This window comes from Alexandromys fortis, unplaced genomic scaffold (genome assembly GCF_014885135.2).
Source record: "Alexandromys fortis isolate MF-2015 unplaced genomic scaffold, M_Fortis_MF-2015_v1.1 scaffold_156, whole genome shotgun sequence".
Taxonomy (NCBI): domain Eukaryota; kingdom Metazoa; phylum Chordata; class Mammalia; order Rodentia; family Cricetidae; genus Alexandromys; species Alexandromys fortis.
In genome coordinates this window covers 2,428,055-2,450,626 of record NW_026068028.1, presented here as the reverse complement: position 1 = coordinate 2,450,626, position 22,572 = coordinate 2,428,055, and the positions used below count along the sequence as shown (strand labels likewise).

The 22,572-nt window shown below is 38.0% G+C and overlaps 2 protein-coding genes across 6 annotated transcripts in view; both read right to left on the bottom strand.

The window, feature by feature from the left end:
• Cep112 (centrosomal protein 112) overlaps positions 1-22,572 on the bottom strand; it is a 363,872-nt gene that overhangs the window by 333,716 nt on the left and 7,584 nt on the right. For all 5 annotated transcript variants that reach the window (XM_050164302.1, XM_050164303.1, XM_050164304.1 and 2 more), the window contains exons 2-4: positions 20,582-20,695; positions 16,784-16,974; positions 14,041-14,213 (exon numbers count right to left, since the gene is read on the bottom strand). In XM_050164302.1, coding sequence (XP_050020259.1) covers positions 14,041-14,213; positions 16,784-16,974; positions 20,582-20,687 — 470 coding nt within the window. In that variant the 5' untranslated portion in view covers positions 20,688-20,695. The remainder of the gene's footprint in view (positions 1-14,040; positions 14,214-16,783; positions 16,975-20,581; positions 20,696-22,572) is intronic.
• On the bottom strand, positions 8,267-8,736 carry LOC126515004 (elongin-C-like). Its single transcript, XM_050164308.1, has one exon. The coding sequence runs from the start codon at positions 8,629-8,631 to the stop codon at positions 8,293-8,295; it is 339 nt and encodes a 112-aa protein (XP_050020265.1). The 5' UTR covers positions 8,632-8,736; the 3' UTR covers positions 8,267-8,292.

Here is a 22,572-nt window from a genome sequence, read left to right as displayed (position 1 = left end):
AACTATCCACCACCAAGATGCCAACCATCCAACTACCCACCACTAAGATGACAGCCATCCAATTACCCCACCACCAAGATGCCAAGGGAAGGACAGAACTATTTTCAACATTACAGCTCTGTCTAGTCCCCAGATCAGTGCAGGACAAATCAAAAAAATGGAGAATGGCCCCACTGAATCTAGCTAACACATAGGCAAAGCAATAAAAATCATTGTCTCTTTAATTGTTAAGGTGGATCATCACAGAGTAATGTACCCCTAAGTAATAAACTGGTTCCTAGAAGCAGTTCATTAACTAAAACTTAAGGTATACAGTCCAGTGTTAGGACAGACACCTGGCAGAAGCTAAAAGGACCTATGCACTACTATGAAGAAGGCTGAAAGGACATGGAAGAAAATGCTATTTGACACAGAGCAAAAAGCCAATCCACATGGTTTGGAGACAGAAAATTTGCCAAATATCACCTTAATATGGAAAATAAAAAAAGTATCTTTACTGACTTTGTATAACACTAGACTAAAGAAAATTCCGGGTAAATACTCAAATGGCAACTAATTTATTTTAGTTGAAGCAGAAAAGGTGAAAAGAAAAAGAAAGAAAGAAACATTTCCATTTTCAACAGGGACATACTAAAGACATTCCCAAGATAGGGCTCATCACTTTTAAAAACAAACAATTTTTCATTCTCAGTCTCTCATACCAACAAAAGACCCTAAATTAAGATATGGCATTCAAGCAAGATTTGAGCACTGCCTAAATAGGAAGGCAGACTTGCAAGTGTAAAACTTTCTGTTAAGATTGAAAAGATCAAAGTAGTCATGAGGTGATACTATGCAGTCACACACAGAATCCTTTCAAAAGATAAAGTGTGTGCCTCACGGATCCTGTCAGACAACAGGTCCTCCAGGAGTGACACTGCGGTTTTCTCTTGAGTGTTCTTAGCCAAGACTCAAAGGTGAAAATGACATATCTCTAAGAGAGATTAGATGTGGCTTCTAATAGTTTAAACCCAAAAGAAACATACAAGATATCTATAAGGTTTTTGAGAAATTTTATCAGCAAATCATTACTGCCTTGGACTGAAAGTATAGATAAAATAGGCCACTGGACTCCAAAAAATAAAAAGCCTCTGAAAAAGACAAAGTAGGATAACTCACAAAGTGGGTAGAGAGCCAGTGAGAAGAGCCTCATGCCATGCAGAATTGTTCCCAGGTCTTAAAATTAATTAAAAGAACATCTAGCATTTGCCCATCTGGATCTCAGAACTGTCAGACTCAGGGACTCCTTTGTGGCTCTCCTGACCTCTCTCTCCTGTAAGAAATGTCTGTGGAGGTTTCCTATACTTGTCTCATCAGCACATCTGGGCTGGGTGGGGTAGGTATGTCTCTGAGAAGACACAGTGTTCAATACACACATGAAAAGACATTAGGGAAGATAAATTACAAACACAAGATATCACTATATACCTATAAAATGGACACCATTACTTATTAAGTACTCCTGGTACAATTCTATATTATAAAAATATCAATTCTTTCCAAATTGTTATATATATTTAAACCATTTCTAATCAAAACTCTCAACAGTGGTATGTATGGAAAAAAGGAAGTGAACTAACTATGAAATTTATATGGAAATGTAAAGCAAGAATTGCCTGGGAGTGGTAGTTTGAATAAGAATGGCCCCCACAGGCCATAGATTTGATGCTTAGACTATTTGAAAGGATTAGAAGGATTAAGAGGTGTGGCCTTATTTGAGGAAGTGTGTCACTGGGGAAAGTAGCCTTCAAGGTTTCAAAAGCCCAAGGCAAGCCCAGACCCAGGGGTGTGCCTATACCCCCCCCACACACAGATCAGGATGTAGCTCTGGGTTATTGCTCCAGCATTATAAGGGCCATGCTCCCCAGCATGATAATGGACTAAACTTCCAAAACTGTAAGCAAGCCCCAACTAAATGTTTTCTTTTATAAGAGTTTCCTCGATCCTGTTGTGTTTCATAACAATTGAAAACAGCAAGTAATCTTGAAGAAAAGAAGCAACAAGAGTACCAAAATCTCAGAAATTATTTAAAGCTACACTACTTGAAGCACTATAGCAATTTTACTTTGTCACCAAGGTAATTCTAGGTTCTGTAAAATTGAGGAAGAAAATAAAGGCTGACTTCTAACCTTCACATGCATGTATATAAACATGCATGGATACATATACACATACATGTAATGCCCATGGCAGTGGAGCACATTCCCAGAAGGTACTAGGGCCTGGGTTCAGTGCCACGTACTTGAAGCACTATAGCATTAATACAAAGATAGACAAACTGAAAAAAACAACTACAGGTGAGAAACAAAGCCATACAAATAAGATTCCCTAGATTCCAAAAATAGCATCAAGCAATGGGGAAAGTAAGTGCTGCCATTTGGCCTGCATTGGTGAAACAGTCATATTGGGAACTGATGAGAAGCAAAGGGAGTTATGATTATGGGATGCAGTTTCCACTACCTGTTATAACATATCTATAACAAAAACTGAAGAAGAGGCCATCAAATGTATATTCAGATATCAAAGTGTTCAAACTTACTCCATATGAGTTGTTCTGTCCAATCTAACTGGTGAACAGACTATTTTTGTTAGTGAGAGATTCACAGAAGTCAGAGACTGAGCAGTGAAGAGCAACTCAATGCTGCTCATGGGTTATCATCAACAAAAGGCATGTCCAGGAGCAGCGCAGAAGCAGACAAAAGATCACCCTAGCCCAGTCTTAGACTCACGCTGTCACACTTCCCACCTAGACAGAGAGCATGCCAGCAGTTCACCCTATAGGTCAGATTCTATAATGGTTAAACGGCCCAGATCTAGACCTGCAGTGTCCATACAGTGACTACTAATCACATGTGGCCATCTAAATCTAGTAGAATGTCAAATTCACTGGTTCTCAGCCTGTTGGCAAGATCAAGTTCAGAATGCAAAGTTCAGCTCCTGGAACATATTTCAAGCATTCAATAGCCATCGTGAGAAACACCTACTATATTCACACGCACACACACACACACACACACACACACACACACACACACACACAAAACCTCTACTGACCCCTGCTACAACCAAATGTATTTTTGCCCAAGCACCGAAGGTATTCTTAAATTAAATGAATATTTATTCTTGAACAATATTTAAGAGGCTCTACAATGTGAATCGTAATCACACTGATATGAACAGTCATAGACTCTCTAAGAAAAAAAGGTACTCACTTCCTACCAAAACCCCTACTCCCAAATCAGGCAGCAAGGTATTTATAGTGTGTCATCTGCATATAAAACAGAGTTTGACAAAGCAAAAGATTACACTGCTATTTTGGAGCACACAAAAAATGAAATTAATAATCTTCAAATTTAAAAAAAGGCAAAACATTTTTCAAATACAGCAACATAGTCAACACTATTTTCAAATACAGCAACATAATCAAGTTTTCACTGTACTTGATCACCCTCTGCTGGCCATGCTGTTAAACTGCATGTACAAAGGAAATTCTATCTACACTGGGAGACCTTTTTAAAGGGCACAGAGAATATCAGCTTTCTGCCACAATGCATTCCTGAGAACCACATATGAAGAGGATCATTGTAAAGCAAAGCACATTTTCCATAAAGACAGACTGTGACTATATTCCTCATTCCAAACTAAAAGCTACCATCAAATAGGCCATGGAAAACCCTCATGAAAGCAAACATGCAAAAACTACAGTCCCTTGTAATGATTTAAAGCAGAACAATTATTCTCCAAGTCCTTTCTTATGCGCATGAATACACATATCATTTAGCTGACAAATAAAAGTTAAAAGGTAAGTTCCAATTAATATAAAATTAGCCTAAATTTGATATTTCAAAAAGTATGTATATCATTATGTTTAAAAAAAACTTAGAAATTTTTATTGAAAATTTTGTTATTTTCATTATTATTTTATATCTCTACAACAGTTTCCCCTCTCTCCCCTCCTCCCAGTATTACCTACCTCCCCTCTGCCCCACCCCATCCACCACTCCTCCATTTCTCTTCAGAAAAGGGTAGGCTTCCCATGGATATTAACCAAACACAACATATCAGGTTTCAGTAAGACTAGGCACCTCCTCATATTAAGACTGGTCAAGGCAGCTCAGTTTGAAAAAAAAGGGTCTTAAGAGTCAGCAAAAGAGTCAGAGACAGACTCTTCTCCCACAGTCAGGGTACATAAGAAGACCAAGCTACACAACTGTCACATACATAGAAGGGCCTAAATCAGTCCCATGCAGACTCATCGATTCTTGGTTCTGTCTCTCTGAGCCCCTATGAGCCCAGGTTAACTGATTCTGTAAACAAACCCAGAATTATTAAACATCTAGATTCTTTATAAAATGATACATAAAAATCTAAAGAAATGCATTTTCCTGCAATAAATAACTCCTCTCCAATAAGCAGGAATGATGTGCCTCCTCCACTGTGAAGCAGTATTGAGAGGCCAGAATCTATTCACCCTTAATCTCCTCACACTTCTGTCTTAGGTAGACATCATCATGCTGTGAGGCCACCAGGACCAAAACAACTCGGGAGGAAAGGCTTTACTCGGCTCAGGTTTCCACACCACTGTTCATCATCAAAGGAAGTCAGGACAGGAACTCAAACAGGGCAGGAGCCTGGAGCTAGGGGGTTGATGCAAACACCATGGAGGGGCCCTGCTTACTGGCTTGCTCCTCATGGCTTGCTCAGCCTGCCTTCTTATAGAACCCAGGACCAACAGCCCAAGGATGGCACCACCATTCACTAATTAAGAAAATGTCCTATATTTGAATATTATGGAGGCATTTTCTCAATTGAGGTTCCTTCCTCTCAGATGACTTTATCCAGCACACTTTCTAACTCTTTTTGTTCCAGTTTTTTTATTGAAAAACTTTAAATAACATAGTAATATTTTTATTGAGTGATTTACTTTCACACAGGAATAAAGTATTTACTTTCATTTAGGTATAATTAGTAATATTTTATTGTGACTTATTAATATAGGTATAAAGTCTTTATTCTAAAATCTAGAAACTGTAAGGCTGAGGAGCTGGTTCAGTTGGTTCTTGCTACACGAATATGATGACCAGAGTGTACAGCCCCAGCACTACATAAAAACCTGGGCAGGTAGCAGGAAAATCCTGGTGCTTTAAAACCAAAACTGGACAGATTCCCAGGGTCCTACTGGCCAGCCAACCTAGTCAAGTAGTGAGCTCCAGGCTCAGCAGGAGACCCTAGTTTAATGAGAAGCCCTGCCTTAGGAACGAGCATGAAGAGGATACAGAAATGACATGAAGCCACGTCTATAGGTCACATGCAGCTGCTGATGTCTATACAATACTGTGCATCACGCTCTGCGTTCCTTGTATTCTGGAAAGTGAGACTTACTAATTTCCTTGAAGAAACGTGCCTACAAATCACCTTTTGAAATTTTCCCCAGTGGGTGGGGGCTGGGGATGCAGTCGTTAGACTGCTTGCCTCGCCTGCATGAGGCCCATAAACACCCACCTATAACTCCAGGAGTCAGAAGCAGGGAAGTCAGAAGCTCAAGCTCATTCTCAGCTACTCAGCAAGTTCAAGGCCAGTGTGGGATACTTGAGTTCCTGTCTCAGAAACAAACAACAGTAACAACCACAACGACTTCTTTTGATGGTACAAATAGAACCTTTCCACCTGAGAACTTCCTTTTTGTTTTTGAGACTACAACATGACTACTAGAATCTGAAAGAAATTGGTAATCAGTGGATCTGAGACAATCCTTTAGAAGGATTTCATCAGTACGAAACAAAAGAACAGTCAAACAAGGATAAGCGAGTCCCTGTATGAACTGTGATAATAGCGACCGCCATGCCAATGACGAAGGCGGTAGCCGCAGCTGATACTCAGTAAGTCCGATGCTGAAGGCTTCGCATGGGTTGTGTCATTTTGTCCTGACACTGAGTTCCATACAACCTCATTTTACGAAATGATGAAGTTTGGGTTTAAAGTAACTCGCCTGAGGATAGATGGTTGCCAAGTAGGATTTGAACCATGGCAAACCTCCTCATTTCAGCTCAGCCTAGAAACAGCAAAGGAGAAGGGAATTGGATTGCTGAGTTGGCATAGAGCAAAAAGGGCTGGAGAGATGGCTCAGCAGTCAAGACACTGATTCTCTCCTAGAGGACTTAGATTCATTCTCAGAACCTATGTGGCAGCTCTTAACCACCTATAACTATAGTCAGGGGACCTGACACCTTTTTCTGGCCTCCACAGGCACCACATCCACACTGTGCACAGATATACATGCAGGGAAAACAACCATACATATAACATTAAATGAATATTAAATTTTTAAGGAAAAAATTAAATTTCCATATTTTCTGCCCAAGCTACCTAAAGCTTAGAGGTATCCTAGAAACACAGTCCATGAACCTGCATTCCAATATCAGACCCACTGTTGGAAATGCTGTGAGCCTCCTGAGGCTGCTATGCCTCCACAAATGCAGAGGAGCAATGCTGTCAACAGCCAGGCTTACAGAGAGAATTAAACAGGTAACTAAGAACACGTGTCCAGATAGTATCTAACATACATTAGGCACTCCACAAACGGCACAGATGCCCTTAGCTGGCTTTCCTGCTTTAACAAATTAGAAAACAAGTGGATTTCACAAAATCTGCAATATTTAATCATCAAGGAAAATTTCCTTCTTACGTTTCAATCTATAGACTTGTTACATCTACAGACATATTTGTTACATAGCTAAATTTATTAAAATCTGGATTCCAAGCATTTGATAAAAGTTTGGTATTTTAGAAGGCAATTTGACAGTACCTATAAAAATATAAATGTGTGGTTACTAAAAATAACAAACATGTACACAAAAAAGAATGCTATTATCTCTATACTCCAGACAAGTCCCATTCACTAAATATGATACCTAGTTACTTTACACACACACACCCCACCTCTTTAAAACACTTCTATACACAAATATAGCTCACTATACCTCTACCCGTTGTTTAAACTTTATATATCTTACATATGTTCCCAAGATAGTCCATATACACTATTTTAAACTACTGTACAAGATATTATATCAACTAATAATCCCACCAATAGAGCAATTCACCTCCTAGGAATCCACTACAGTCTAAAACATATGCAAGTGTGTAAGTATATTATTGGTACTATAACTGATGAGCTGGTATCTCTAAGCCCTGGGCCAAACTAATGGCCAAAGTTGTTTACCTCCATGGCATCTCATAGAAATCATATTTTGAACCCCAGCCACTACTCCAAGATCTGTGCTTTACTTCATACTTAGAAGAAGATCCTGTAGTGGCATTTAATTTGTATTTTAATAAATAAAGCTTGCTTGAAGATCAGAGAGTAAAACAGCCACACTGGCCAGACTTACAGACCAGGCAGCAATGATACACATCTTTAATCCCAGTAGCCACACTAGCTTGTCATAGAAACCAGGTGGTAGTGGTACAGGCCCTTAATCCCAGAACTAGAGAAGATTATAAAACAGGAGGAGACAGCTCTCAGACTCAGTCTCACTCTGAGGATTCCTGGACGCAGGACTGCCATTTTCTAACTGAGGTCAAGGTAAGAGCCAATGGCTGGCTGCTTTGCTTTTCTGGTCTTCAAGTTGAACCCCAATATTTATCTCTGAGTTTTTATTAATCATGTATCAAGATCCCCCACCTAACCACTTCCCACCATTATAGTTTTTAAGGGGTGCTTTCACCTATGTTTCCCCTTGCTCCTTCTGTGTCCTAAGCAAAACGTGGCCCTGCAGGATATGGTACTTCCTCTTAGTATCTGAATGAAAATCTCTTCTTTAAAATTCTTATCATAATTGGCTAAAACAAATTCCACGTATATTTAACACAAGACACAAATGAGCTAAGCATTAGTGTGTGACCCAAAGCATTCTTCATAGTAACAAAGAATGGAAGACATTAGAGATAGCTTTAAAACATTCTCTTCTTAAAAACCTACATGACAATGGCTTGGAGAACTAAGTGGGAAAAAAAAGTTATGGAAGGTGTTGTATACACTTCATAATTTCTTATTCACATGGGCATAGAAGTTAGGTATCTATTAAAGAATAGCATATAATCTTGATGGGATTCCCTCTCAGGAGGGAAGTAGGAAATGAAGAACATACAAAACCTTGGCTTTTCGTTCTGCATACTCTACACTTAGGCTTCCATAAGTATTCAGGTTTTTTTTGACTGAAAAAATTAACAGTTTATTATAATTTATTTTATTTAACAATCTAGGAAGTTTGCAGCCATGAGAAGTTCCAGAGCTATTTCAGGTGCAATTGAGAATTCAGGAATCTCGGTGGAGCTGTTAGTGTAGCGGACCTTGTAGGTAAAGTGCATGCACACTTTCGAGAGCACGTGCGAAGGGATCTCTCTAAGATTGACCTCATTGGTTTCATTTTCGGCAAATTGACCTGATCCATTCAACATGGCCTTTATTGTTCCTGATGTTAATGCATGTTCTCTTTTTACAATAAATTCATGGCCATCAGAAGATATTAACTTGACATACATGGCGTCAGGGCCTTCACAGCCACCATAGGTTTTCTCTTCTCCATCCATTATGTTCTTATAAAATTCTACTTGATCCCACAGGAACTTCAGCAGTTTCCTGGCGAGGCGGAGACGCGGTCGACTCACAGCTCCGTCTGGAGGAAGTGCGTTGTCGTTCTCCAGTATTCAGTTTTCTACATTAGAAAAATTCTGCATTCATCATGCATGGTTTCATGACACCACCAGTAAGCAAGGAGCTTTAAATAATATGTGTGTATTTTTCTCATACTTCTGTGGAAGTCTAGGCAGAGCCGAGCTAGGTCCTCTGCTTGCTACTTCATAAAACTACAACCATGATCTGACGAGAGCTGTGTTTTCATATGCAGACTCCTTAGCTACAGACAGATCCACTTCTTTGCCCCCATGATCGTCAACATCTGGTTCCCTGTGGCTACATGAATCATGGAAGCTGCTACGTCTTCAAAGTCTCCAAAGGGCAGCAAAACCTAGAGTGAGACGGTGCTGGACAGAACACAAGGCACTCACAGGAGTGACCTCACCATTGTCATACTCTATTGGTTAAAAACAAGTCACAGGCCCTGGCCCTCCATATTAATGAGGAGGAAATTATAGCAAGACTATCAGGAATTGGATTCTAGGGGCTATTGTAAAGACAACCTATCACAAAAACAAGGCAATTATCAGACCTCAATGATTATGGCTCTCCTTAGACAGGTGTTGCAAAGTCATAACCAACTAAAGTAAAATAAAACTAAAATGTTTCTTTGTCAAGATAAAGGTCAGATACTAAACACAAAAATGTAATAGTAGAATTTTAATTAAAATAGTAGTGAAATTTGGATCTTCTAAAAGAAAACATAGGTAATGGCATGAACATAAACGAAGGAATATGGATGAAAGAAAGCAGAGACTCTCAGGAGTGATTGGTACTGGAGTGTCTGCTGTAAAATGCTAAGTATACTAATGCATGATGTATATTTGGGGGACAAAAAGAAAGCATGATAACAAGGGCTAGAATATGGCCTCATAATACTTCCAGGGAGTGTGAAGCGAGGCTGCTTCCAGCCTACAAAGGAATAAAGGTAAAGGGAAGGTGTCATCTCCCCTGAATAGGGATCCTAACAAAAGGCTTCAAAAGGACTCTGCATCTTTAATAATATAAAAAGGCTAGGGCACAAACAGCATCATCTAAAATGCCATTAGAAATGCTTCACATACAAAAAGGTCTAAGTAAAGCAGGGTTTTATAAAGTGATCAAAAAAGAAACACTAAGGGGGAAAATCTTTTAAGATTAAAGAGGTTTTTCAAAAGACAAGTTGAAGTGGCTGTAAAATTTATGAGGCAGCATTAAACTTCAGTTCTAAGTAACAATAAATTATTCACTATAAAAACATACATGTGTCAAATATTATAAGCCTCTTAAACTTTTTAAAACAATTCTTACAGAAGTTATTAGATGTAGTAGGTCAACATTAACAGATACCAACTTCTTCATTAGCACAGTATGACCACTCAGAGAAAAGAAGCCATCTTAGAGAGAAGAATGAAAGCAGGCTTTGGTGGGTTACTCAGTGCCATGGCGAGTTGAATCACATGCAGGGTCTGCCATAAATCAATCTATGTAACTTTAGCTAAAATAATGTTAGTTTTATCTTTTAAATGTCTCCATGTAAAATGACAAATATCTGTTAAGTAAAATACTTGTGGATTAAAGCTTAAATAAAATTTAAATTTTTAAAACAAATCAAGTCATAATTGTTAAAGGAGTATGAAATACCCTGAGAAGGGCTTTATAACCCTAACTGACCATCAGCCTCATGTCACTGAGCTGAACAGAAAGACCTTTAGGTGTGTCCTTGCCTATTCCTCCAGTGTCGTGCCTCACGGTGTATGGGCTCCTACAGTGCATGACCATGTTCCCTCTACCATCTTATAAAATCTGCCTTCCCTCCACATTCTCTAAAAATTCAATTCAAAGATTCTTTTGAACTACTACTGATGCCACAATACACCTACCTTAGAAGGTCTTTGTAGGTAGTAAATTAAATATGTGGCAGTGACTAATAATCTTCACCAAGCACACAAATAACTAACTCAACTGGACTTAAGAAATTTTCAACATGCTTGCATCTACTAGGAGGAACTGAAAATAAATTGCAAATATGAAAAATATCATTCCTACCTCGTGAAATTAGAATCACGAAGAAGCCAGACATTAAACATCTGCAAATGTGATGAGTGCGACAGAAAAACGTGGAGTCCCATAAGGAGAAGTGACAGCGCCACCTGGATGGACTTGGGTGTCAGAGTTTTGTCTGGAGGATGGGTGGGGCTGATGACAGCCATCACACAGTCAGTTCTTCACATTGCTTATCATTTAATCAATAACTAACACCTTGTAATCAATAACTATTTTTCATTAAAATTCATTTGATTATAGATAGTGGTGAAGGCTAATTTTCACTATTAGGTGGATGAGATTTGGAATACGCAGGAGATACAATTCTGGGCATATCTGTAAGAATATTTCCAGAGAAGCTTCACTGGGGAAAGAAGCTCCACCTGAATGTGTGCAGTACATCCATGGACTGGGGTGTTGAGCTGAGCGAAAAGGGAAAGTGGGAAGCCAGGTGGGCACCAGGGTTCATCTTCCTTCACTTCGTGACTGTAGGCACAATGCGACCAGGCGCTTGCTACCACACCTAGCCTGAAATGATGAGCTCTGTTCCCTCCGAGTGAGATCTAGAACAAGCCCTCCCTCCTTAGATTGTTTTTATTAAATATTTTGTCCCTATAATGAAATATATATAGCTAACACAGTGAACAAAAACACTTTGTTTTGTTTTTCGAGACAGAGTTTCTCTGTGTAATCCTAACTGTCCTGGAACTCACTCTGTAGACCAGGCTGGTCTCCAGCTCACAGAGATCCACCTGCCTCTGACTCCTGATTGCTGGGATTAAAGGTATGCGCCACCACCACACAGCCAACAAACGATTTTTAATGTGTGAACTTTATTATGTTTTCCTTTTCCAGTAAAGTGACTGGGTGACATGTAAATATTATTTCCACTGAGGTTGGAAAGAAAGTTCAACAGTTTAGAGTGCTTGCTGATCTTCCAGGGGACCCTAGTTTGGATCCCAGCACCCAAGTTGGGCGGCTCACAACTGCCTGTGACTCCAGCTCCGAGGAATCCATCTCCCTCTTCTGGAGTCCAGGGCAACCCCATACACATTATATATTCAACACAGATACACACATATAAACAAATAAAAACCAAATCTATTTTTCAAAGAAGAATATTTTCACTGTATTTTTCTCAAACTTTATCTTGTGGTCCAAAGAAGAAAATGTCCATTCAGCTAGACTCCTGCTAACGTCACATAGTTCCTGTCCTAAATCCTTTTATGCACACTTTAATCTTCACAGTATTTGCAAAATCCCATATGACTAGTGCACCAAAACTATCTGTGAACTTCTCTCATGTAAAGCAAGTTATAAATCACATCCAGGCAGTTTAAGCAGGCAAAAGAAAAGTGATTATGTTGCCTAATTTTGTACTCCCTTTCTTGAATTATTTGATTCCTCAACTGCATCCTTCTTCTCTGCACTTTTGATACAATATTAACACAGAAAAATACTTTAAAGACTATTTAAAGAAAAAAAGGCCCATGCTCACTAATACATATAAAGAATGTGAAATTCACTAACAGCATACTACAGTAACAAAGTAACCTACTATAACTATCTATAACCTATGAACCCATGGCTAGCTTACAAAAAGATTACCAGGTTTTCATATTTTTAGGAAGAGCAAGAAAACTGATTGCTAATTTTGACAAATCCTTCAAAACCACTGTTAAAGACAGCACTGTGCAAGGGAAGCAAAACCAATCTGCTCAGGTCACTGATTCAATGAAGATTTACAGTTTCCAACCCATGGTCAAGGGCCAAGACAAGACTTTAGCTTTAGTGCCCTCTAAGACCACAAACTCCAGGTTCATGTCACCATTTTACTTAGAAAGGAGCCCAAATTTTAGCTGAACTGTTCTTTAAAGAGAGGTCTCATGTAACCCAAGCTGGCCTCAAACTTGCTACAGAGCTGAGGATGACCTTGAATTTTCTGATCCTCCTGCCTCCACCTCCCTGGTGTTAGGATTTAAAGCATATACTGCTATGGTCAGGTTCTGCAGTGCTGGGGATCAAATCCAGAGCTTCATGCATGCTAGGTAAGCATTCAACTAAGCAACATCCCTAGCCTCTAGCTCAAGTCTTAATACAAATTTTAGCAGTCAAACAAGCCATTATATTTCTCATCATTTACAGAACACAATCTCTCTTCTACAATGCCATTTAGCAACTAAGAAGCTAAAAATTACTCTGTAACTTTACCTCTTATTTTAATTCTCTATGGATATAAAAATAAGCATTAACACCATCTAATACAACTCGTCCATTCACTTCTTACTCCTCTAAATATATCATTAATGCTATCATATCTTCCTTCACTTTTTCTCCATTCTAATTTGTTTCCACTTTCTAATAAAATTATCTCATGGACTCTTTAGTTTGTGTTCTTTCCCGTCATGATATCTCCAATATGAAAGATACACAATTAGACCACATCTATAATGGATACATTTCTAATTACTAATAACATTTCCATATTTAACAAGAAATGGACCAAAGACACTATAGTGGACAATAATGACTGCTTTGTTAATAGAAGCAAATTCATAAAATTAAAATTACCGAATGGCCAGAAGTGAAGGATGAAGTGTGATGCATGTCAAATGATACTAGCCAATATTTCTAACATTTCAAGAAACTCCAGTGTCAACAGGAAATACCAAATTTAATAAAAACAAAAGTTTAAATCTCTCCCTCTTAAAGACAAAAAGTTATACTGCAACAATAACAGCCTTTTGGTACATTTTTATAACTTAGAAGTTTGTTTTTATTTGTAGTAAAAATACTATGTAGGCTTGATCCTCTACTGAAAAAGTAGTTGAATGGGTCACGTTTATATTCTTATTTTATAAAATGAAATAGTGAGTACAAGTCAGTGATGTGGGGAAGAGATATGCCAGCAGAAGATGCAACCTGGATGTGCAGAGTGTCACATTCTGATGACATCACTGGCAATGCTCTTTGCATTGTCATAAAGGAAACATGTAACCAGGTACACTTTTCAAACAATGAAATACACACAAAAACACACAGAAAGAAAGTTAACAGATATTCATAAAACTACTTAAAATATAACATAATCTTCTTAAATAAGTAGTAGATTCTTAAAACCTGTTATTTTTGCTTACCTAATATCTATTCACAGCCCTCAACATTATTAAAATACAATGTAAAGCAAAACCTTGTGCTTAATAAGAAAAAGCTCCAACATAGCCAGTTGCAAAAGCAGAGTAAAATTTCCAAACTTGAGACTCAACTCGGTGGCATACCTTTGGACACCACTTGCCGACAGCACCACTGTGCTCTCTTCTCCAGAAGAAAACTGCCATGACTCACTCAGTCTGTGTTCGCCTGGCTCCAGCTCGCCCACCACCCAGTCTGGTAACTTCTCTGGGCTTGTACCTTTTGGTCGTGCTGGATTTGGTTCATCAAAATAGATGGACTGGTTTTTAAAAATCAGAGAAATCATTTTTGTAAAATGTACTATAAACAAAACACTTAAGTTTCCCATCAACTTTTAAATTTGACAAAAAGCTTTTCAAATATCCAGTTTAAGTACAACTATAGACAAATATATAAATTTATCACTGAATACATAATAAATTATGCAATACTAAAATAATAAAATGGTTAACATATTTACATTTCAGTGATGTTCTACTAAACAAGAAACCCAATGAACAACAAATTACATGGCAGATAAAGCTGGGAATAATTATTTACATAAGGAAATGATATTAGTATTATAATTGTGGTTCTCAACCTTCCTAATGCTGTGATCCTTTAATAAAGTTTCTCAATTTGTGGTGACCCCAGCCATAAAATTATTTTAGTTGCTGCCACATAACTGTGATTTTGCTACTGTTCTGAATCATAATGTAAATTTTTTGGAGAAAAGGCTTTGACAAAGGGGTTGCAACCCACAGGAGAACCAGTGTTTTATAGTTAAATGGAAAACTTTTAAAATTATATCCTATTCTATTTTCTCCTATAACCATCAATTAATCTGCACATACAGGCACATATATACACAAAATCAGTATTTGGAGTAATCACAATTAAAATGTGCCAGAAATTAAAACTAAAATTAAAAGTGCCTCGATGAGGTGGGAACTACGAAGTCAGAGACATGGTATTTGGTTCTAACCATATTGTTCGTTCCCTGGGAGGTCAAGACAAAGCTCTGGCCTTCTTAGTATCATTTGTGAAATAAAGTTCTCCCCTACAATTTTATGAAATTGACTGTGGATGGAAAAATGTACACAATATAGTCATATCCCGACATCTACTGTTCCTCACAAAACACTCCATTTTAGACACTCGGACGCATTAGCCCAGTGGTGTCAATGAGCCAGGTGCATGATAAGGTTTCTGGAGAAACTCTACCTGCGTAACCATCACCTAAGTCTACAGAAGTCCTCGAGGGGCTACTCTTCAGGAAATGGTCACACGTGACCCCTTTATCTTAAATCTGAAATGAAAGATGGTTCCTTTTTAAATGAGATACAGTTATCTTGGTTACTCTCTGCTTCTCTTCCCATGGTTTAAGTTATCTGCAGTGAACCATGGCTATACATATTATTGGGAAATGCCACAAATAAGTTTTAAATTGGGTGCTATTGTAAGTTGGAATAGAGTCTCATAAACTCTGTTCTACTATCTCCAGCAAGGTCTATTTGCACAGTATACACCGAGTGCTGGCTAGTTCTACATCAACTTGGTACAAGCTTTAGCTATTTGGGAAGAGAGAGCCTCAGCTGAGACTGGCCCATATGCAAGTCTGGAGGGCACTTCCTTCACTGGATGTGGAAGGTGCCAGTTCATTGCAGGCAGTCCCACACGGAGGCTGGTGGACCTGGGTACTATAAGAAAGCAGGCTGAACAGGCCATAAGGAGCAAGCCAGTAAGCAGCATCCCTCCATGGCCTCTGCTTCAGTTCTGTTTCCAAGTTCAGTTCCTGCCTTGACTTCCTTCAGTGATGGACTGTGATGTGAAAGTGTAAGCAAAATAAATTCTTTCCTCCCCATGTTATTATTGTCACGATGTTTTATCACAGCAATAGAACCCTTGAGTAAGGCAATATCTACTCATAGTCACAAGTAGTTAGTTATCTTAGATGTCTCAGTATAGGACAAACAACTCCATGCTGTCTGTTACTTTGAATCTTGTGGAGATGGGGAATGAAAGCTTCTCAGACAACAGAGAGACTGGTGTACTCATTCTAATGTCAAACAAATACACAGAATCAACTACCTACTTTCCCCAATACTGCCAATCTTGGCATAAACAAAACATATGGTACTCCTTTTACAATGGATAATAGCATTCAAAGTTTTTGTGTTCTGCCACCAATAGAAGGAATTATCCTCTGGTGTGCAGCATGCGATGATACTAAATTTTGATTAGTAAATTGCTAAAATGTACAGAAATTTTGTATTAATTTTGTAATAATTCTAACATTCACATATGTATATGCAACTGCAGTTAGCTGTCCAATTAGATATGATACTCATAACCTACACAAACCAAGAGGCAAGTTTATGTTTACAAGGAGCAAGATGGGGACAACCAACTAGCCATAAAATAACTATCTCATAACAAAGCTGATAACAATTAAATCACTATAAAAAACTATTTTAAAATACTAATTTAATATTATCAACAGACTAGAAAGGAACATCTAAAAGCCATTAAACTGATATGTTCAACAAAATATATTGAAGAATTAATAAACTAGAATTTATTGAAATACTTTACATATTAAGAGTCAATTTGAAAATTAGTAAGTAATTAAGGCCAGTTTTAAAATTAATTTTTATATAAGGGAATAAATATAAGTGAATAAAATATTAAAAGAATGTTTTCTATTGAAATGGGGAAAATGAATGAAAGTTTTAATTTATGTATTATCTAGCACATATAACTCAATATTATTTCCTTCCCCAAAGGGATGCTATATCGTAGTCACTTTTAAGGAAATGAAACTGCTCTGCAGTAGCCAATGGTACTTACCATATATGATGGTAATGTTTTTAGCGTTCCTGACTCAGGACGGTGTGTAAAAGGGCCTTCCAGGACTCCTCGCCTAAGCATGTGCAGTAACAGCTTTGCATACAAGTTCCGATTCTTCCTACCCAGGAGTCCTGCACCTGTTCCCGAGGGCTCACACAGCTTTCTAATCCAAAGAGCACACCTCTGCCGTTCTATATGTACAGAAGAACTATATGAAATCTGATGTCAGGGATGAAACATTAAATTATAAAGGCTATATAAGGACCTACTGTAATCTAGAAGGGGAATAGACAACTTCCTAAAAGCTCAATTGTAAATACTCCAAGATTTCGGAATCATGTGATTTCTTGTGTAACTTATTCTAGTTGACCTCCTCATCAAGAAAATATTAATGAACTACATGCAAGCAAACGGTGTGGTAACATTTCAACAAACTTTACAACACCAACAAAAAATGGTTGTGGTCTGGAAAAAAAGACTGTACACTCCCAATCTAGAGTTCACTTTATTAGTTAGGTGTAGCTGGGCAACACAAATATGAGTACATATTTTCATAAAAATAAGATTCCTGGGATCTGTCATTGATAGTTAATAAAAATACAGTTTCTGAATACTATTAAACATGTTTTTAGATAAAATTTTGCATCAATAAAATAACTTTAGATATACTGAAAAGACTTCTCTAAATCCTAACTACACAAACACAGAAAGCTAAGCACATATTCACTCAAAAATTAAATCCAAACATTTTATCTATTAACGCCAATAATTCCAAGGGATTTGTAGCTGATTCAAGGCTTTCTTTTACTATCACTAAAATAATTGAGTGAATAATTTCATGAAATAATTATCCTTCTAAAAAATCTACCTAAAAATGCGGCACATTTAATCCGCATAACCCACTGAGTGTATTATCTTGCTGTGACGCAGGATTTTTTAACTCACATGAACACTACTCTGATATTTTTCTCTGTCTAACTTAATTTGTGGATTACATATATTATAAAAAATCACTAATCTCTTGGCTTATAAAAGGTCATAATCATTTATTGTTTTACCTACAAAAAATCACTAAGTCTGGATTTACCACTTTGTAATCTCACTACAGGCATGAGAGGTAGATCTCTTTTTAAAAAGTGTGTATTTTTGCTCTGAAAATTATATGAACACCAAACAAACTTTATGAATATCCAGTGTACTTTAAACAAACAGAAAATACATAAGTAGAATTGGTAAGCTTGAGCAAATAATTAAAAATATGATATTGTCATGTCTTCTAGCAAACTGACATCCACATTATATTCAATGCACACACTTTGGTACACCTTGATTAATGAAGAGCTTAATTCTCTCTTTAAAATGGTAGAAAAGCCCACTGTGAAAGGCAGCTTTAGCTGTAAGACTAGATGAGCTGGTACAAATTTCTAGTTTCTCTCTCTCTCTCTCTCTCTCTCTCTCTCTCTCTCTCTCTCTCATTTTTTGTTTGTTTTTGTTTCTGTTTTTCGCGGCAGGGTTTTTCTGTGGATCTCTGGTGTCCTGGAACTCACTCTGTAGACCAGGCTGGCCTCAAACTCACAGAGATCGCCTGCCTCTGACTCCCTGAGTGCTGGAATTAAAGGTGTGTGCCACCATCGCCCAGAGAAATTTCTAGTTCTTAAATGGGATGAGTTCCTACATGTTCATTATGAAGTAGTAAAAGAGAACTATGAATGTTCTACATAGATGATGTGTATGAACTTAGGGTTATATGTAAGAATTCTAAATACCTAAAACCTATTTTTTAAAAAAGACAAAATATGAGAATAGTTTGATTTGAAATACATTTATAATGGAAAATCCTAATACAAAATTTTCTTAATTGGCAGATCCAAGACAAAAAAAAAGGAAAAATTAAGTGCTTATCAAAGTTCTACAATCAACATGGGTGTTTATCAAATGGGAAAATAAGTACAATTTTATTTATATACAGTATGATTTTATTCAGACATAAGAACAAAATAATGTCATCTACAGGAAATGAAATGAACTACATATCATCATGTTAAGCAAAACAAACCAGATTCAGGAAGACAAATATCGCATATTTTCTCTCATACACAGAATCTAGACATTAAAAAATGACATGGAAAAAAGAAGGGTCACTATTACAGAAGAGGAAAAGGAAAAGCAGAAATAGGAGGAGAGATAAGAGAGAACAATAAAGGGAATGACCATGACCAAAGTAAATATAATGTTCATAACATATATAAAAATGTCATAACGAAACCCATTATTTTGTGTAATTAACATGTGGCAATTTTTAAAAGGTAGTGAGTATCAGAAGAGGATGTGATACCCATCTATCATTCTGTACTATCAGAAGTCATCATGAATCAGTGACAAATGTGAAGGAATAGAACCCGAACCCATGAGATCTGACGAGCAACAGAAGAAGAAAGGAAAGGCTACGGACCAACAAGGTAAGAAAGGAGACACAAGGATACGGTTCAAGGGAAGGTCAGAGAAGGCTGCAGGCTCCGGAACAACAGCCGAGCAAAGACTGCATCATTTCTATGTCTCACTCCTATCTCTCAATGCAGCTCCCAATAAGTCTGTAGCATTAAGTCAGCCCCTCACTTTGACTCTAAGGTGCACTCACTCAGATATCTCAGGGACAAGAGAACTTGGGAGAACAAAAAGCCATAGCTTCTTAGGTTCACTCCACAGCCCCTACTCAATGTCTACCAAATCTACCAATTACTCATTACCCCTACAGTCAATAATACAACCACTGCAGCTTAGAGCATCTCCTTGAGCCCTACATTCTATGCAGCCCTCTAATGCATTAAAATTTCTGTAAATCTATCTTGAAACAAAGGTTCTCATTCCAAAAGTACAAATAACAGGGCAGCAACGAAAGCAACAGAAACTCATTCATAGTTATCCTATCAGCTGGTCAGATCTAAAGAGTCAGAGGTTAATGATGGGTCCATGAACTGGAAGTCACTTCCAAGGAGGAGGGAAAGGACAAAGTGAAGAAAGAGAAGTAACTAACTTTTAAGATCTCATGCTTTAAGCTCATGGCATGAGCCACGGCATCACAATAAAATCCTGTCAAAGCTTAGAGGACACTGCCACTGAACTTTTATTTATCCAGGAACAGCTCAAAGTAAACAATTCTACATCAATGATAAACATTAGCATTAAGTAAGTTTTTAAAAAGGGAATTTCAACTTTATTTCCATTTTGACAGTTCACTTGTATGACATCTAATCCTAATTGAAGATATTCAGAATCACCAAGGAAACACATTTCTGGGTGTGTTTGTGATGGTGTTCCCAGAAAAAAATTTAACTGAGGAGGAGAGACCCATGCTATATGTGGGCAGCATTATTCCACGGGCTGGAGGGCCCAGACTGAAGCTGAGAAGCAGCATCCTCTGCTCTTCGCTTCCTGACTACAGATGCAATGTGACTGGCTGCTCTAGCCCCAGACACCGTGTCCTCCCCACATGATGGACTGAACCCTCAAACTGGGAGCCAAAACAAGCTCTTCAGTTGCATCTTACAGGTATTTTGTCATAGCAATAATAAAGCCATTAGTAGTTAATAAAACTGTTTTGATTAGGTATTCTTATTTTTAATCTTAAGGATCTAATTTCAGCTAGATATGGTGGCACATGCCTATAATCCAAGTACTGGGGAGGCTGAGGCAGTATGTTGGAGGCTATTCTGGTCTACATAGTGAACATCAGTCTAGCCAGGGCTACATAGTAAGAATATCTCAAAAACAAGAGTCTAATGTCAAACACAATCTTACCTGACCTGTGGGGTAATTTTAGAACAAAAGGCTTCATATCTACCACAAAGTGATCAAATTCTGCATCCAGTTTCTCCCATTTTTCTTCTTCATTTTCCATTTCCATAATTCGTTCTGTGAAAAAGTTAAATTAGGCATCAAGTATTTGTATGAGGAAAGTTAAGAAACCATGAGAAAACACGTTAAAGAAAACTGGTCAGTTAAATACCAGTCCTCCTTAATTGACTGCTAGACTCAGTGAAATTCTGATCAAAACTCAGACAAGCTGATTCTAAAATTTATATGAGCAGGTAAAAGAATCCGAGTAGCAGCAAAAGTTTTGAAGAAACATGAAGTTGGAGGCTCAGATCACCTTATTATAAGCTGAACTATAGCAGTCGACATTACAGTGTTGCCTAGAGAACAGATAGACCAGAAAAACGGAACAGAAAGCACAAAATGGACCAATAAAAGTATGAACTCTTGATATCCAACAAAGGCATAATCAAAGAGAAATGGCAATTTTTCTAACAATGTAACAATAATGCTATAGTATGCATGTAAATTGAGTCCAAATGAATAATTGGACCTAAATGTAAACTGTAAAAATTGAATATAAAGGAAAAGATCTCCTTGACTTTATCAAAGCAAAAAAAGAAAAAAGAAAAAGATTACCTACAAAATGACCCTAGCCTATAGCCATACTGATTAATATCTTGCATATCACCATAGAACCTTCATCTGGAGATGGATGGAGATAGAGACAGAGACCCACACTGGAGCACTGGACTGAGCTCCCAATGTCCCAATGAGGAGCAGAAGGAGGGAAAATATGAGCAAAGAAGCCAGGACCACGAGGGGTGCACCCACCCACGGAGACAGTGGGGCTGATCTATTGTGAGCTCACCAAGGCCAGCTGGACTACGACTGAAAAACCATGGGATAAAACCGGACTCTCTGAATATGGCGGACAATGAGGGCTGCTGAGAAGCCAGGGACAATGCCACTGGGTTTTGATCCTACTTCATGTTCTGGCTTTGTGGGAGCCTAGCCAGTTTGGATGTCCACCTTCCTAGACCAAGATGGAGCGGGGAGGACTTTGGACTTTCCACAGGGCAGGGAACCCTGACTGCCCCTCAGACTGGAGAGGGAGGGGGAGAGGAGTGGGGGGGAGGGGGAGAGGAGAGGGAGGAGGGGGAAAAGGGAGACGGGGAGGGAAATGGGAGGCGGGGAGGAGGCGGAAATCTTTTTTTTTTTTCAATAAAAAAATTATATTTAAAAAAAATGAAAAAAAAACTGATATATAATATTAGACTTCAGCCCACTTCACCCCAAAAAAAATCCTGCCTGCTTTGATCTGCAAAGACCCTAAATAGAGACTGGGGAAAAGTCTTGCAAATTCTGAATTCATAAGTAACTTATATCAACAGCACATGAGTGATTGGGGAATTATAGAGCTCTGTGGTGCAGTGTTGTGTGCTGTGAGGCCCTGGTTCAAACTCTATCACAGAAAAACAGCATTAAGGAAAATATAAATAATTCTCATCACTTGGCCATAAGAATAAAAAATATTCAATAAAAATAATGACAAAAATCAATCCCTTTGACAGTAATCAATTGTATATTTTTAAAAAGTTAAGAGAGATGATAAGAAATAAATCATAAGGGGCTGGAGAGATGGCTCAGTGGTTAAGAGCATTGCCTGCTCTTCCAAAGGTTCTGAGTTCAATTCCAGCAACTACAGGTGGCTCACAACCATCTGTAATGAGGTCTGGTGCCTTCTTCTGGCCTGCAGGTGTACATGTAGACAGAATATTGTATACTAAATAAATAAATAAATTATTATGGGGGCTGGAGAGATGGCTCAGAGGTTAAGAGCACTGACTGTTCTTCCAAAGGCAGTGAGTTCAATCCCTAGCAACCATATGGTGGCTCACAACCATCTCTAATGGGGTCTTCTGGCCTGCAGACATACATGGAAGGAATGCTGTATACATAATAAATAAATAAAT